General features: G+C 35.7%; 1 protein-coding gene across 1 annotated transcript in view; it reads right to left on the bottom strand.

The window, feature by feature from the left end:
- Positions 1-14,673, bottom strand: part of NUP205 (nucleoporin 205) — a 51,374-nt gene that overhangs the window by 20,424 nt on the left and 16,277 nt on the right. Inside the window, exons 10-22 of the mRNA XM_042792639.1 lie at positions 14,101-14,238; positions 12,844-12,994; positions 11,852-12,057; positions 10,290-10,472; positions 9,257-9,307; positions 8,454-8,663; positions 7,569-7,668; positions 5,752-5,889; positions 5,307-5,496; positions 4,095-4,215; positions 3,513-3,594; positions 2,892-3,056; positions 622-746 (exon numbers count right to left, since the gene is read on the bottom strand). Of these exons, the coding sequence (XP_042648573.1) occupies positions 622-746; positions 2,892-3,056; positions 3,513-3,594; positions 4,095-4,215; positions 5,307-5,496; positions 5,752-5,889; positions 7,569-7,668; positions 8,454-8,663; positions 9,257-9,307; positions 10,290-10,472; positions 11,852-12,057; positions 12,844-12,994; positions 14,101-14,238 (1,860 nt within the window). The remainder of the gene's footprint in view (positions 1-621; positions 747-2,891; positions 3,057-3,512; positions 3,595-4,094; positions 4,216-5,306; positions 5,497-5,751; positions 5,890-7,568; positions 7,669-8,453; positions 8,664-9,256; positions 9,308-10,289; positions 10,473-11,851; positions 12,058-12,843; positions 12,995-14,100; positions 14,239-14,673) is intronic.

Genomic DNA, 14,673 nt, shown 5'->3' with positions numbered 1-14,673 from the left:
TTCTCCCCCCTTCTCCTTCTATGATATGACCTCTTTCACTTTTAATAACTTTTAAAATCCTTTCTGGATTCTGCATTTCCAACATGATACAGATGTGTAATCATATGATTATATGATTTAAGGCCAAATATCAGCTACCTTGAATGTACATCTAATTCAGCTGTCTTCCCCATCTCACACCCTCAGACATACATACATACATACACACATTCTGTCACTGCTACAGAATAAAGAAGAGAATTTTATTGGCTTATTTGGGATTGTTATCTTACTTGCTGGCAAACCAGTGTTCCAAAATTTACAAAAAAAACTTGGCATATAGTCACAACAGATTCAAAGGCTCACCAAAAATATTTAGAACATCAGTTTTATAAGTATATTCCAATTCCATGTTCTGACATGAGTGTGGATTCTTTATTTTCTGTGCTGCTACAAGGTAATACTTTTTTCACACAGAAGGTAGTAGAATAGAAAGAGTCAAATGTATATAAAAACCTGACAGATGCATTTTAAAAATGAAACTATCCAAATCATCAACCATCTGTGTTCACCAACCAAGAACTTATTGATTTTATTTAGAGCCTACTTTCAGCATAAGCTAACAGAAAAAATGCTGAATACCTGGTAACAGAGTTCTGCAAGATGAGGAGATTCCTGAACTGCTGTAGGCCCATTCCTTGTTTCGGTACCCTTCTCCAGTATGTTCAAAATAGCATGAAGGCAAGTCCGTGGGCAACCCAAGACACCTTAAAATACAAAAATAATTTCTTAACATTCTTGATATTACTTGCCACAATAGAAAATATAGGTTAGTACACATAATTGCAGAAACTAAATTGTTCAGATACCCTATGCTGCACTATACTGCTCCTCAGAGCTGCAGCAAAAGTATCTGGAAAAGTTTTTTCTCTGTTAATTAAAAGAAGGAACTGGGTTTCAGCAAAAATCTAATGAAAACATTTAGAGTTAGTCTGTAAGCTTTTGAGACGCTGGTGAAAGAGGGTAAATTATGCAATCAAAACTTATTTAAGAATTTTCTCTTCTGTAATATTAAAAAAAAAAAGATTCAATTGATTATTTAACATTCTGCATGAACCAAATGAAAATTTGAATTCTAAAACTTTAACTGAGTACTTATTTGACAATTTCAAAGAGCTTTACATTCCTGTCTTTATTTTACAATTACAACCATTTTATGACTAATGCACCTAAAGGTACCTGACAGTGCAACCAAGGGGAATGGGGGAGGAGATTTTAATACTAAAGTCAGATTCTTGTCTTTCTGAATTCTTCCTTTAGCCAGTTAATTCTTTATCCAACCCAGAAGGATGTCCTGAAGCAGTAAAGGCATCAATAACCACAGTTCTTACAGGGGGAATCATCTTCTCTGTTTGGACACGTATAATTTATGCTTTAGAAGGAAATTATTATGTCAAGGCAAATGGCCTATGGTCATTATTTCTTCACATTATTAATGGGGTAATTCAAAGAGGTGTGCAAGGCTCTCTTATGGCTTTGAGACAAACTCCCCTATCACTGACTTAATGTATGATACCTATTCCATTTAGACTAAAAACTGTGCGGCCACAGCATCCAATACAAATCTAAAGATAATGAGAAATACTCTTCTCTAACTAAATAACAAATGTTTGTTCAAACAGTTCATATAAAACATCCTTTAAAGCAGTCGAGAAAGAATCTCCTACTTCATACTGGAAGGGACTCCAGGACATCTCAAAACTCCAAACTACTGCTCAGTTAAGGTATCAGACCAGATTGTTCATGACTATGCAGTTGGGTCTTGAAAACCTCCAAGCATGAAGGCTGCGTGACCTCTCTGGCCAACCCACTCCACTGCTTCACCGTCTTCAAGGTGAAAAAGTTTCTCCTATACCCACCAGTTGGAGCCTCTCTTGTTTCAGTTAATGCCCACTGTCTCTCATCTTCCTGCCACACACCCTCTGAAGAGACTGGCTTTATCCTCTTATTAACCTCTTTGTAGGTATATTCAAAGACTGCTATTAGGTTCCCCCAAAGCCTTCTCTTCTCCGGGCCGAAGAAGTCCCATTCCCTCAGCTTCTCCTCACAGAATGAGTGCTCCAGCCCCCTAATAATCTCTGCTGCACTTTCTTGAAGTTTATCAATGTCTGTCTTGTACTGAATACAAGTTAGAAGCTGAGGAGGTAAACAAGAGACATACTAACATGCGATTTTTCTCACCAATTCAAGAAACATTAGAAAAGCCACTCTTGTTGCTTTGAAGTTGATATTCTCATATATATATACACACACACACACACACACAAAATATATAAATGTGTATATAAACATGTATTATTAATGAATAAATATATTAATATACCTAACAGTAGAATGAAAATCCACATATTCTAAAAGATTTTCTTCTACAACATTAAACAACAAAACTGCTTTCCTTCCTTATAATTAATTTGAAACAGGAGTTTGAGGAGGGACAGTATAGTAGTTAAGTAGTATAAGTAGTTCAAAGTGACAATCTGCTTTGTAGTTTCCCATGTTGTTATATGTAGGTACTTTTTGGATCATCAAATCAATTTCTCTGCACTGTGGACACAACCACGCTGCATAAAATAGTAAATAATTTAATGTTTCACCTCTAAATTATCATTTTCACCCACAACTTTAATTTCAAGTCTGTTCCAAAATCCAACTTAAAGGATCAAATCATGAAGCTGTTTAAGCGCTGCATTTGGGCATCAGCAGATCTTTTAATTTAGCTTTTGAGGATTAGAACAAAGCCTGTTGTCATATTAAGAGGAACTGCTTCTCCCCATAAATTTTCCAACAAATAAATATTCTCAATGTTCATAACAGAACTGATTAAATGCCAAATCAACTTCTGCTTTTCATACCTGGATCCTGCAGATTTGTGGTGCTGACAGGTTTCTTCAGTTCGTATCCCAAGAGATACAGAGCAAGGCTGGGAGGACTACACTCAAGAGAAGTGATAAGGAGATTCAGAATATGAATCCTTGTTTCATGATGAATTCGTGCCCGCTTCTTTTCAGGCTCCAGCTCTTGATTAAAGAAATAAAGAAAAAACAACAAAACGAAAAAAAAAAAAAAGAAAAAGAAAAAAGGATGAGGTGAATAATGAAGAAATCCATTTAATGGAATAATTCTCAGAGCCTTCAAGTAAAATACAAGAAAGCTAAGGCATCAACTTATACTAAATACAGAGGGATACAAGACAAAAATTTCAAATTGCTATTAATACAGCTCTAAATAATACATCAAGAGCAATGCTAAATACTCATCTTCTGGAAACAGAATCAGTCTGTAGTTGGCTTATCATACTGTGGACATATCTTAACAAGACATTGGTGCTTTTCATTCTGTTAAAGGTCTAATTCTACAGAAAACAACACAAGAAACAGGTTTTCTGACTAAAAAGCACTTTCTTCACCTCTTTCATTAATTTCATTCTATGCAAAAGACAAGTGTAAAGCATTTTTAAGAAGCCTTTTACATACCCTCATCTGGATTAATTAATTCTTCTGCATCTTCATTGTCCAGACATTCCACAAACCCTGCCATCAGCTTCTGGCTAATACTCTATACTCAACAATGGAAAGATGGAAACAAAGAGGATTTAAAAGTATTAGAAATAATACCTTTCATAATTCCCCCAAAATAAGTTGACAGAAGTTCTAGACAAAAATGATATAACTATGTTAATAAGCAGGAGTTCAGAATTGTAGCTGTTCTAAGCATAGGTTAGCAATTAGCCATGGAACAGAAAAAAAAATCTGCTGTTGTTACATATGCTATATTATCGTCACGTGTTGAAGACTATAAAGTCAAGAAAAAATCTCAGTATCTCAAAGAATATTGTCCTTTTCCTTCTTGCAAACATTCAGGATTTTGGGGTTTTTTTCAATTAATGAAGTAGTGGTTTTTCACAATGCCACAGAAGACTTTTTAGAGATAGGTAGATACAAGATAAAATATATTTGTAATGTACTTTATCTAGAAACCTAGCCTTGAAAGTAATATGGAGCACTAGTCTTTCTCCACCAGTTTGTCTTTCCAGATCCAAAGAAACTGGCACTTACCTGATCATGTGTGAAATCACCAACTAGCTTTATCTGGATGTTGGAATTACAAGAAATACAGCACAAAATCTTGGCACTTTCAAAAGCCAGTTCAGGATTGCTGTTTCCATGATAAAGATACCTTCAAAAATACAAGATTATGGTAATGAAATTGTTGAGAATTTTACTATTTCAAGATGATAATGCACATATGACAAATTGAACATTTAGAAGTAAAACATTTACAAATCAAACTACATGAGATAACATTAAAGCTATGAACAAAATTTCACTCTACATGAAGCACTTAACACTCCTCCATCAAAAGGAGGGTAGGAGGCTAAATAGGGATAATAATCGCTAATAAACTAGGAATTTTCACCATTCTTTTTATCCAAAATCTACTTCAAACACTGCAGCATAAGTTAAAACAAGTGGTCACAGGCTCACACAAGAAACATGGAGAAGTTATCTTCAGATCACGCAGAAAAAAGCATCACTGAACACCAAAACTAGTTAAAATCAACTACTGCATATACCCAGAATAGGTGAGATGAAAAAAAGTTTAAAGCATCTTAAAAGGCATGCTTTTTTTAAACTATTTGTTGACTATTGTTATGTGAAAAATATAACTGAAAGACAAAAACATGTATATGGAAAAAGTTCAATTTTTTAGTGCGTTCCATGTCAGAATATCACTGCTTTTTTATTCACTCAGTTCTACTATTCATCCATGTTGCTTTGTCTGAAAAATTATTATAAAACCAAACAGTAACAGATGTCAGTAAGAAGTGGAAATCCTAAAGTTTCGCATTTGAAACGGAGTTACAGATTACGAGCCTGATACTTTTAATATAGTAACTAATGGACAATACTGTAGGTCATTTAAGTGGCCAGCAGCAACCAAATGAAGTTTTACTCTCCCACTCCATGACAACCAAAGTTTAGGGCAAACTGAAAATTATATGCAAGGGAATCGCTGCACATAAGGCAACCAGAAAGAAATCATGAGGGAAAAACAAAAATCAGAAAGAAAAACTATAAATGCAGATCCCAATCTTGCATTGCACAATACACAGATCATACCACCTGTGAAGATGCCTTTTCCCACCAAAAAAATTTCAGAGATGCTCTGTGCAAAGAGAAGCATTGGCTAATAAAACTAATAAAAGGACCAAGATCCAACACTTCTGTGGCTCCAAAACTCCTCCTTTCCCAGAACTATGCACATACCTAGCAATATTCACCACATGATCTGCCTTTTTAGTGCGAGGATTGATTCCTTGAAGCAGCTGCTCCAGTGGCGTGACAATAAGGGAAAGGTGGCTCTCCCGCAACAGATCCATAAAAAGATTCTCTTTCTGTAGGGTTAAGTTTAGAAGTGCAAGGCAATACTGTACAGCTTTCTCTAAATGCTTCTTCCCTGCAGTGCATAAACAGCAAAGAACCGTAAGAAAAACAAGAGAGCAGTTAAATGGACTACATTCATAAACCTCATTCATCAAGTCCTGCACCAAGAAAGAACTTGTCCACTGTTTACTACTAGGAAAATTCCCACTAAACCACAATTTTAATATGCAAGAGAAACAACATCAAGTTGAGGATATGAAATATCAGCTTTAAATCCTACTTAGCATGCATTTTAACTTCACATAAAAAATTAATTCTAGGCACATACCGGGAAATGGAGCATAAGTATCAAGCTGCTTAACCCCTTCTTCTAGCAAACTAAGAGACAGTTCCAGCATTGGGGACTCATTCAATAAATGATACATCAAATTGAATCCAGGTGGTTTATATGCTATTATTTCTTCTCCTAAAGAGAGGAAAGGTAAAAAAATAAGTTAATATCTAATACAAAAGACTTCCATTACTCAAGCTAGCCTGAGCTACAAAATGTAACAGTCCCTGTTATTGTAAGCAACATATTAATAGATGAAACATACTGCATATAAAGTCTTCAGAGGTCTTCTTTACACATAAGACAGGTAATTTTAAAAGCTTGGAAAGAGTAGTAATGGCAATTATTACCATTACTTCTCAATATCTAATAGCACAATTTCAACTTTAACCAGTTAGACTTCCCCTAAGTAGATGTGACCTTCAATTCAAATCAATGCTAGGACTTTATACCTCACTGGAGCTACACTAAATGGTTTTGCAAGACTGAAAAGTAACAGGAAAAAGTTTACACCCCCCCTGAAATCTGCATGAAGACCCTGGCTTGAGGGAAAAAGCACTTCCAGAAACCAGAGCTGAGAAGGTCCACTGAACCCCAGATCCTCATAGCGTATAGATACTTGCATGTCTGTTGCTACAATGTATGCAAAAATGAAACTATGAGCCTGAAACTCAAAGACCCTCATGAAACAAAATAAAAGGAAAAGTCAAGACTAATACTTTTGTTTTATCTAGTCTCCTAGTAAACTATGGTGGATAAAACCAGAAGAGCAGTAAGAATATTTTTTTTTTAATATGCAAGTGAGAATGGCAATGCAGTTTCTTTTGTCATCAGCTTAAACAATCCCCTTCTCCTTCCATTCATTCCATGTCTGCTGTCCCCTAACACACCAACAGACGTGCCGTGCCACTGTGGAGCCACACACTGAATCAGTTCAAGAAATGGATCTAGTGAAAAAGATCAGTTTTAGTCCATTTCTCCAATACATCTGTAACCCACTAATAATCATAGAAGTTGAAGGACTAGCTGAGGACAGGAATGAGCTAACAGAAATTGCTCAAGCCAGTTAAGCTGACAAGAACTGTTTGGCAAAGCACAGGGCACAGAGGCCACCCAGACTGAGGCAAACTCGCTGGAGAGGTACACCTTAAAGTTGCTCTTCACTTAGGAAGTGGTTCTTATAGCTCTCTACTGCTAGAAGCAAAACCACAGACATCAGGATGGCATTCAGTGTTAAGAAGAAACTTTGTATTAAACAAAAATCCGCAGCCCAACTAAGCCTTAAATTTCCTGTCATCAGGCAATTGCCATCTACTTTGGCCTTTTAAAGAATAGTTGTCCGGAATTAAATTACTTCAGATCATAATTTTACTGCTACTGTCTGCTCTGAATAATTAATATATCAATAATATTAGTATTAGAGGATATATCAAATACACTTACACCTTTCAATTAACGCTATGAACTGTGGTGATTTAGATACAGGCCAAAGAAATCCAGAAGAACAAGCCCAAAACTAAGGTGTTTTTAAGTGTCAAATGCTGCTCTCTAATCAAATCAACAATGCAAGAGAGACAGAAGTCATCCTCCTAGTAAAGCCAGAGAAGTATGAAATAGTGTAGATGAATCCCTACTGAATTAGCAACATAGCTCCCGATAGCATGTGGGCACTTTATTTAATGTCTTCCTATCTTAAAGCCTTGATCTAGCTTTCCACCAGCTTAATTAAAATATTAAGCAAGATCGCAAGATACAGGCAAGAGAGCAAAGCACATTACAATTCTGTTTGTCAGTGAACAAATGAACAAGTTAACCTTGTAACTCCACATACTGGTCCACAAAGTCTTCAAGTTGAGGTTCATAGTCCCGCAGCAATTTGTAAAACACTTCCAGAACTACCTCAGCTACTTCCCACTGCAGATAAACACAAAATTAAGAAAAAGTAATATACAGAATAAGACTGATACTGCAGCAACAAGACCAGGATGACAAAGAATACAATAGGCAGTGCAGTGATGTACTGGATCAGAAGTATGGCATGACTAATTCTGAAATACTATCCAACAACATTTATAATTCGTGTCAAACAATATGAAAGGCTAAGCTTTCTTTCTGAAGTGAAATAGAACACTAAACCAGATTTATTGCCTATTTTAGGCTCTATTATACAATATAAGTATTAATATATTGAAATTACAAGCAATAGAGTCTTTATTAGTTATACAGCTAATAACAGATCATTAATAGCTTCCAGGATACAGTTTAGCATGCGCTTTCACACAGAAGTATCATAAAGGAAACTCAAATTCCTTGGTTCAGCAAGTCAGAAATATTCTCTGAAATAACAATGAGGAAAGGACAAATCTGACTTGTAGATTTGGGCATATGATGTTCAGAAATCATTAGCCACATAGTAGAGTTGCAAAATACTGTATAGAAAATTAAAATTTAGCAATAACATAAACTACCCTTTTTTTTAAAGGATACTTTACATAGGCTCCTTAGAAGTAGTTCATAGATCCTTATGACCCATGACTTGAAAAATATCACCTGTTTACAGAATCAAAACACTACGAACTGCTCCAGGTTACCTCTGCTGCATCAAACTTGCATAGCTTCGCTAACAGATCTAAGCCACATCAGCAGTGCTAAATCATTTTAACTATATCCTGAAAAAAAGATTTTCAAACAAAAATTACTTTTTCAGCTGCTCTCCGGTAAGCTCTGGTGCGGAATCGGAGAAACACAGAATCCCTGAGGAACTGGAGATAGGGATCAAAGCCTGGCGGGCGGAGACCTGCACCCAAGTTAGAGGGGAAGGAACTCTCCACTAGCGTGCTGATGAGTCGACAGAAGGCACGGGTCAAAGGATACTCCTCACAGCGGGACTCAATCTCATTCAATTCAACCTTCCCAAGAGGACAGCAAAAACAGGAGAAAAATCAAAGATTTTGAGGGGGGAAGAAACATGTGAGAACAAATAATATAAGGGCATCATCTGTGAATTACTTTACAGTGAATTGACTTCGCTGCTTTTTTGTCTATGGTACATCACAAACAAAGCAAAAGTAGTGAAGCAACAGTACTGTCATTTCAGTTCAGCAATACACTCTTCATTCATTTCTGAGCTATTAGAAGATACGCCTCAGCATTTACATACTTTGCTTTTATTTACCACTTTTATTAGAAGTGAGCTGTACTAAGATGTAACAAAAGTGAGGCCAATTTAGGAAAATAGGAGAATCTTAATAAGAAGGGCTTGTAAGGAATTTGAGTGTCTAGATGCTGCTCTGTTACTAGCATGCAGCTGTACTAGATTCATAAATAGATAACATTTCCAGAAATTACAAGCAGGTCTGACAGCAAATTAAGAAGCAGTGAAATGACAGGTCTTTTCCAAGGGTTTTGTGTGGACACAGAAGCAGATGCAGCCCTTGCCAGTGTTTCCCAAACTCATATGCAGATGGTCAGAGAGGCTGTCTAGGTACAGAGAAACCCTCACCTCTATACCAATTGCTTGTCTCTGGCCTGGACTTCTCACAGTTTGCAGGATCTTCAAAACAAAAACAGAAATTAAAACAGACAAACAATACATTTCACATCATCAAAGTGCATCTCCATCATTTCTATCAGAACTAAAAGGTACTCGTAATTTTTTAGTTGTAAGAAGGTGTTTCCTAAATCCTCTTAAAAGGTAAGAAGATAAGATTTTTCTGTCTGAAAGGTTGCATTATATGTCGTACACTTGTATGCTTCTAGCATCATGTTTATTGTTAACTGAAACAAAGAGCAGAAATACTTTCATATTAATGAATTTTCTCTTATATTGGCTAGGGGAAAGACATTTCCTTTGTTATCTCTTACAACAGTATATTTTAAGGATTATCATAAATTAGGAAGCAAAGGTGGTGAGCATTTAAACTACTACTATTATAAGATGTCATTATTGTCAGGGTCTTTTTATTAGTAATAAACAATAAACCAGCAGTTGCAGTTCAAATGCCTCAAGTTCTTCCAAATAAACCAGCTACTAGTCTGAACCATAACACAGACTATAAAATAAGCCCATTCCATTATAATTTTTGAATTAACAATACTGAGAGCATTTTAATTTGATATTCATCTTCCTTAGGATTAATATTTAAAATTTTTCTCTGAAATAAATATGAGAGAAAAAACACTTTTTTAAAAAAGTAGGGCTTTTAAATATATGACATTTGCCATCTAAATGTGAAAGTTGGCAACAATATCCTGTAAATTACAGTTAACGTCCTCTGAAAATTAAATGCCTGAAAGTAGATCTTTTTAGCCAGTCCCTTCTTTCTATGAGCACCATTCACACTAGAAGATAACACACACAAAAACAAACAAACAAACAAAAAAAAAAACACAAACAGAAAAATATGTAAAAAAAAAAGTATATTCAACAATTGCAACAAGAAATTTCAGGAGGAAATGCAATAGTATTTTGAATACACTGACAGTTTCAACAGATTGGGATGCTATAGTTCTAAGCACTGAAAATCCTAAAATACCTGTGTGTATTCCAGGGATTGCCAGAGTGAAGCAGCTATTTCAGGAGATCTTCCAAAAGCAGTAAGGGTTTCTAATAGCTCTGCTTTCAAAACAGGAGGAATGCTGCACTGCAGAAGTCCCAGAATGACCACTACTGGTGTCCACTGAGGGTGCTCACAAAGAGCCAAGCGGGCGTTCTCACTCTACGGAGTTCAACAGAAAACAAAACTGCAGATTATTACTTTGAAGATTATTCTTCTTTTATAATCTCCAACTCACAGTTCAGTATCAACAACTCTGCTTCGTACCTGAAGGTACACAAAACATCAGAATGGCAGACCATTCCAAAGCAAACAATTTTAATTAAACAAAACACCCAATTTAATGACGCTTCAGTACTAAAGTTGTGCCTATCCATACAGAAAAATTATGTGCATAAAATTCTTATAACAATCCAAGTTTTTAAAACTTTTTTTTAAGAAGACACATATTAATGGAATTAGTCTTGAATAAGTTCAAGTACCTACACTCTAGACAGCTTCTTCAAGCACTAGTAGAGGGATTTTATCAATATTTCTATTATGAACTTAAACTGCATTTGGACATTTGCTAGAACTTATATGAATTTAAGTCTAAGGGCAGCATCATCACCAGGGTAAGCTCATTTGAGACTCTCAGATGAACCACTGAACAAGAACAAATCTCTAGCCTCATCAAATGATAACTCCCTGCATCCTTATAACAAATTTACTTCTTCCCAGGTTATGCTTTGGTGATGCCACAAAATATTAGTTTTAAGAGTTCCTTTTTCCCCATGTTTATCCAATGTCGACATGACAGCTCACATAGGAACACCCTGTTATCACTAACACCAAGGATGACTTTTGAAAAGTCTCATTAGTTTCACTGATCTGTCTTGTGTTTGTGCCAGCAAAACCAAGGGTATCTCACTACCTCACAGAATTTTTAGGCTGCAGAGTCTGGTGGGTACTGAAGAGCCGAATTCCTCACTATCCAGAATTACCCAGACAATTCATAATACAAGGTCTGCATTGCAGTTTTATTCTCTTGAAATCCTCTTCCAGTCAATTTATGGCATATTTTATACTCTTGGTTTGGGGACATTTTAAATCTAATTCTGTAGACAAGTTTCACAGTTGACGAGTTTCCCTGCCAAATTTCTACCATTTCCTTTTAAATTCATCTATTATTTTTGCTGTTTGAAACTCATAATTAAATGAAAAGAACTCTTCTACTCCATAGTCATTTCTTTAGAATATACCTCACTTATGAAAGACATCTCCATGACACAAAAGTGTCAGGAAAGTAAGAAAATCAGTAACACCAGCAACACAGAAAAAGGTGTCATCTCCTCCTGCTTCATCTGGACTGCATGTTTGGTCATAACAGTTATTCCTGATGCTTCCCATACTTTTGAAGTTCACTAATCAAATGACAACAACTGCTAGGTAAATTTGACCTGCACACCTTTTCGGTCAAGTGAACTTCACAGATGAACTATGATGATGTTTTGCAAGAAAAATACATGTTAACAAAGAAAACAAAATAAAAGGTTACTTACCCAATTTACTATAACAGTGGTCAGCTGTAAAAAGGCAATTAATCCATCCTGTTCTTTCTGTGTGATTCCCCGGAGAGGCAAGTGACGATACTGGACACTGTCTGCACTCGGCAAGTCTTTCCTTAAGTGCTCATGATAAAGCATCAAAGAGTGGAAGAAATGCTCCCAGGACACAGGGCTGCCACCTGCTCCTTGGATGTTTTCCGCTAGAAAATGACAAACAGGTGACAAGATTATCTTTTTAATCTTTCATGGGGTGACAAGCAGGGTAGTTAAATTGGAAAGGAAAATTTCTTAACTAGAGGAAAATATTAAGTTCAAAGTAAAGCTATTGCTTCTGAAATTAGTGATTCTGGTTTGAGGTTTTTTTCCGTTGTTGGAGTTTTTTCTTTGGTTTTGTTTTTTAACAGAGACAGGGAGGTGCTACTATGAAAAGCCAGTTCAAATATTTTTCCGTTTTATGAATCAGAATGTCTGTAGCATTATTTATATCTTCAAAGCAGGGTTTTACTTCCAATTTGATCAATGCAAAATTAATTCAAAACACAGGACTGACCAGCATGTCTTACTTTGAGAAAGTGCTATTATATTACAGGTATCAAAAAATTCTAACAGAACAAAGTGCTTCTGAAAAAAGTCAGCTCAGGAAAGATACATGTATTTACAAAATATACAATTTAACTTTAAGACATTACTCACTTCACATTTTACAATAAGCAATAGTGATACTCTGCATCTCTTATGGTGTTAAGACACAGCTTTTTAAAAAAATGCATTATTTTATTATGTGAATTACTTGCTATGGTGCTGAGGCATTTAATTACCTAATCAGTCTTTTTCCCAAATTACACTTTCAAGTGAAGCCTTCTAATTTCATCTTTGTACTAATAATGATACGTTAGAAGTATGAAGCCACAATTCATATCAAATGAGTCTTTGCACTTTTCTAAAGAAAAAGAGTTGAGAGAGAGCTGAAGTGTCACTTTTCTTACCATGACTACTGCCATTGACTTTTAGCAAACTAAAGCAGTAATGAGCACACTGAGGCCCACTAGCCAGTCCCCGCAGCATTTTCAAGTATGGGATGTAAATTGTGGAAGGAAGTAGATCTCCCATTTGCCTAACAAACTTTGACAAGACAACCTGGAACAAATAAAGATCAGTGTTTAAAAAAAAAATAATAAATAAATCTGAGTATTTTAGGAAAACAGTAGGCAGCCAAAGTCAGAAAACAGATTCTAATGTAATCAGGGCAGGGTAGAGGGGTGAAATCACAATTAAAAAAAAAGTTTTTTGTAGACTGACCTATTTAGTTTCCCTGAAGGTGTAAAACATGTTTCAAAGAGGAACTAATCAAAACAAAATAATTCATGCTATTGCAAAGTACACTTACTCTCCAATTCTGTATTTCTAGTGATAAATTTTAGCTCACAAATGCTACACAGCAGTATTATTAACACATCTCACAGTGCAAGTTAAGTGATAATGGGGAAGAATTCACTATGATTGTCATATCCCTACACACTAACTCACACACACAGTGCTTCCTCCCAGGGTCATATTAGGGTGTTTGCTGATTGCAGCAGGTCCTGACTTAAGTTGCCTGTATTCTGGGAGGGTCCTGGGATGTGTCCAATATGTCTTATGCTAGGTTTTGCCTAACACTGCACAGTCCTCCAAGTATTGAAGATTGACAGCATCCCAGGTATCTAAAGAGTTTTGGAATGTCTGCTTCATCTGTTTATATTGCTTCTTCATTCTAATTTTAAGTTCTGTCTCTCATGAGCTATAACTTTTAGGCTTTAAATAACTACAATATTCTTATAGATTTTTACCTGCCAAAGTATTACCAACTACAGTTAATAAAGGTTTTTTTATAGTTTAGGAATTTAACTTCTCAGTTACACCAAAAAGGTATGTAGAGGTCATCAGACAGAAAACACAAGAGCGCTGTTATCAGAATTCATTTAGTAACTGCAACAAAATCAGACCTAAACAAAATTTTCAAAGAGGTTTGTTAGGACTCTTTCCTACTAAGTTTACTGGCAACTATGAATGACTGGCAGTAGCTCACATTAGAGCAAGCAACAATAACCATGTCACGCAGAGCAGGACACATGCAGATAAGCCACTGATAGTAACATCTTCTTAGAGGCTAACTGTAATAAGGATACCAGAAAGTTTGTTGCCTGCTTTTTTATTACTTTTATTTCAAGTTACTAGTATTTAGTCAAGAAAATCTAGATAACCTGGCGCTGAGGGGGTCGCTGATGAGCTACTCCAAGGTAGGACCCCATGATGGTAGATGTCTGCAAGGGCTCTGATGGACACCAGTACTCAAGGGCAAGTTCCAGATTAAAGGGGTCTTTCCTATACAATTCAGCAATCTATCAGAGAGAGGAAGATATTAGAAAAATATTAACCATACAAAGAAAAGACAATTACTTCAACAATGAGCACTGATCCTAGATAAGCTAAGCATGTCTAAGAGTCAAAGCATCCCATGGCTGGTGTTCCATTCCTTAAAATTCTCTGCAAATGACAGCTTCTAAATAGCAATATCAGAACAAATGACAACCAGAAAAATTTAAAATGCACACATAAGTGAAAATTTCATAGCTTTCTATCTAATTATTATAGATTAAATCATTGCTAATAAAACAGTGTAATCTCTCCTTAAATAGCCATTTGCATCTTACCCATTAGCTGAATATACAAATTTCTCAGAGTAAATTTTAATTTCTAGTCCTTCATTTAAGTTTACTATATATCTCAGAGCTACTTCCAAAAGCTTTTCACTATAAATTTTCCTGTTAATATCC

This window comes from Tyto alba, unplaced genomic scaffold, assembly GCF_018691265.1.
Source record: "Tyto alba isolate M040663 unplaced genomic scaffold, T.alba_DEE_v4.0 Super-Scaffold_2, whole genome shotgun sequence".
Lineage (NCBI taxonomy): Eukaryota > Metazoa > Chordata > Aves > Strigiformes > Tytonidae > Tyto > Tyto alba.
This window is presented reverse-complemented; position numbering and strand designations above follow the sequence as displayed.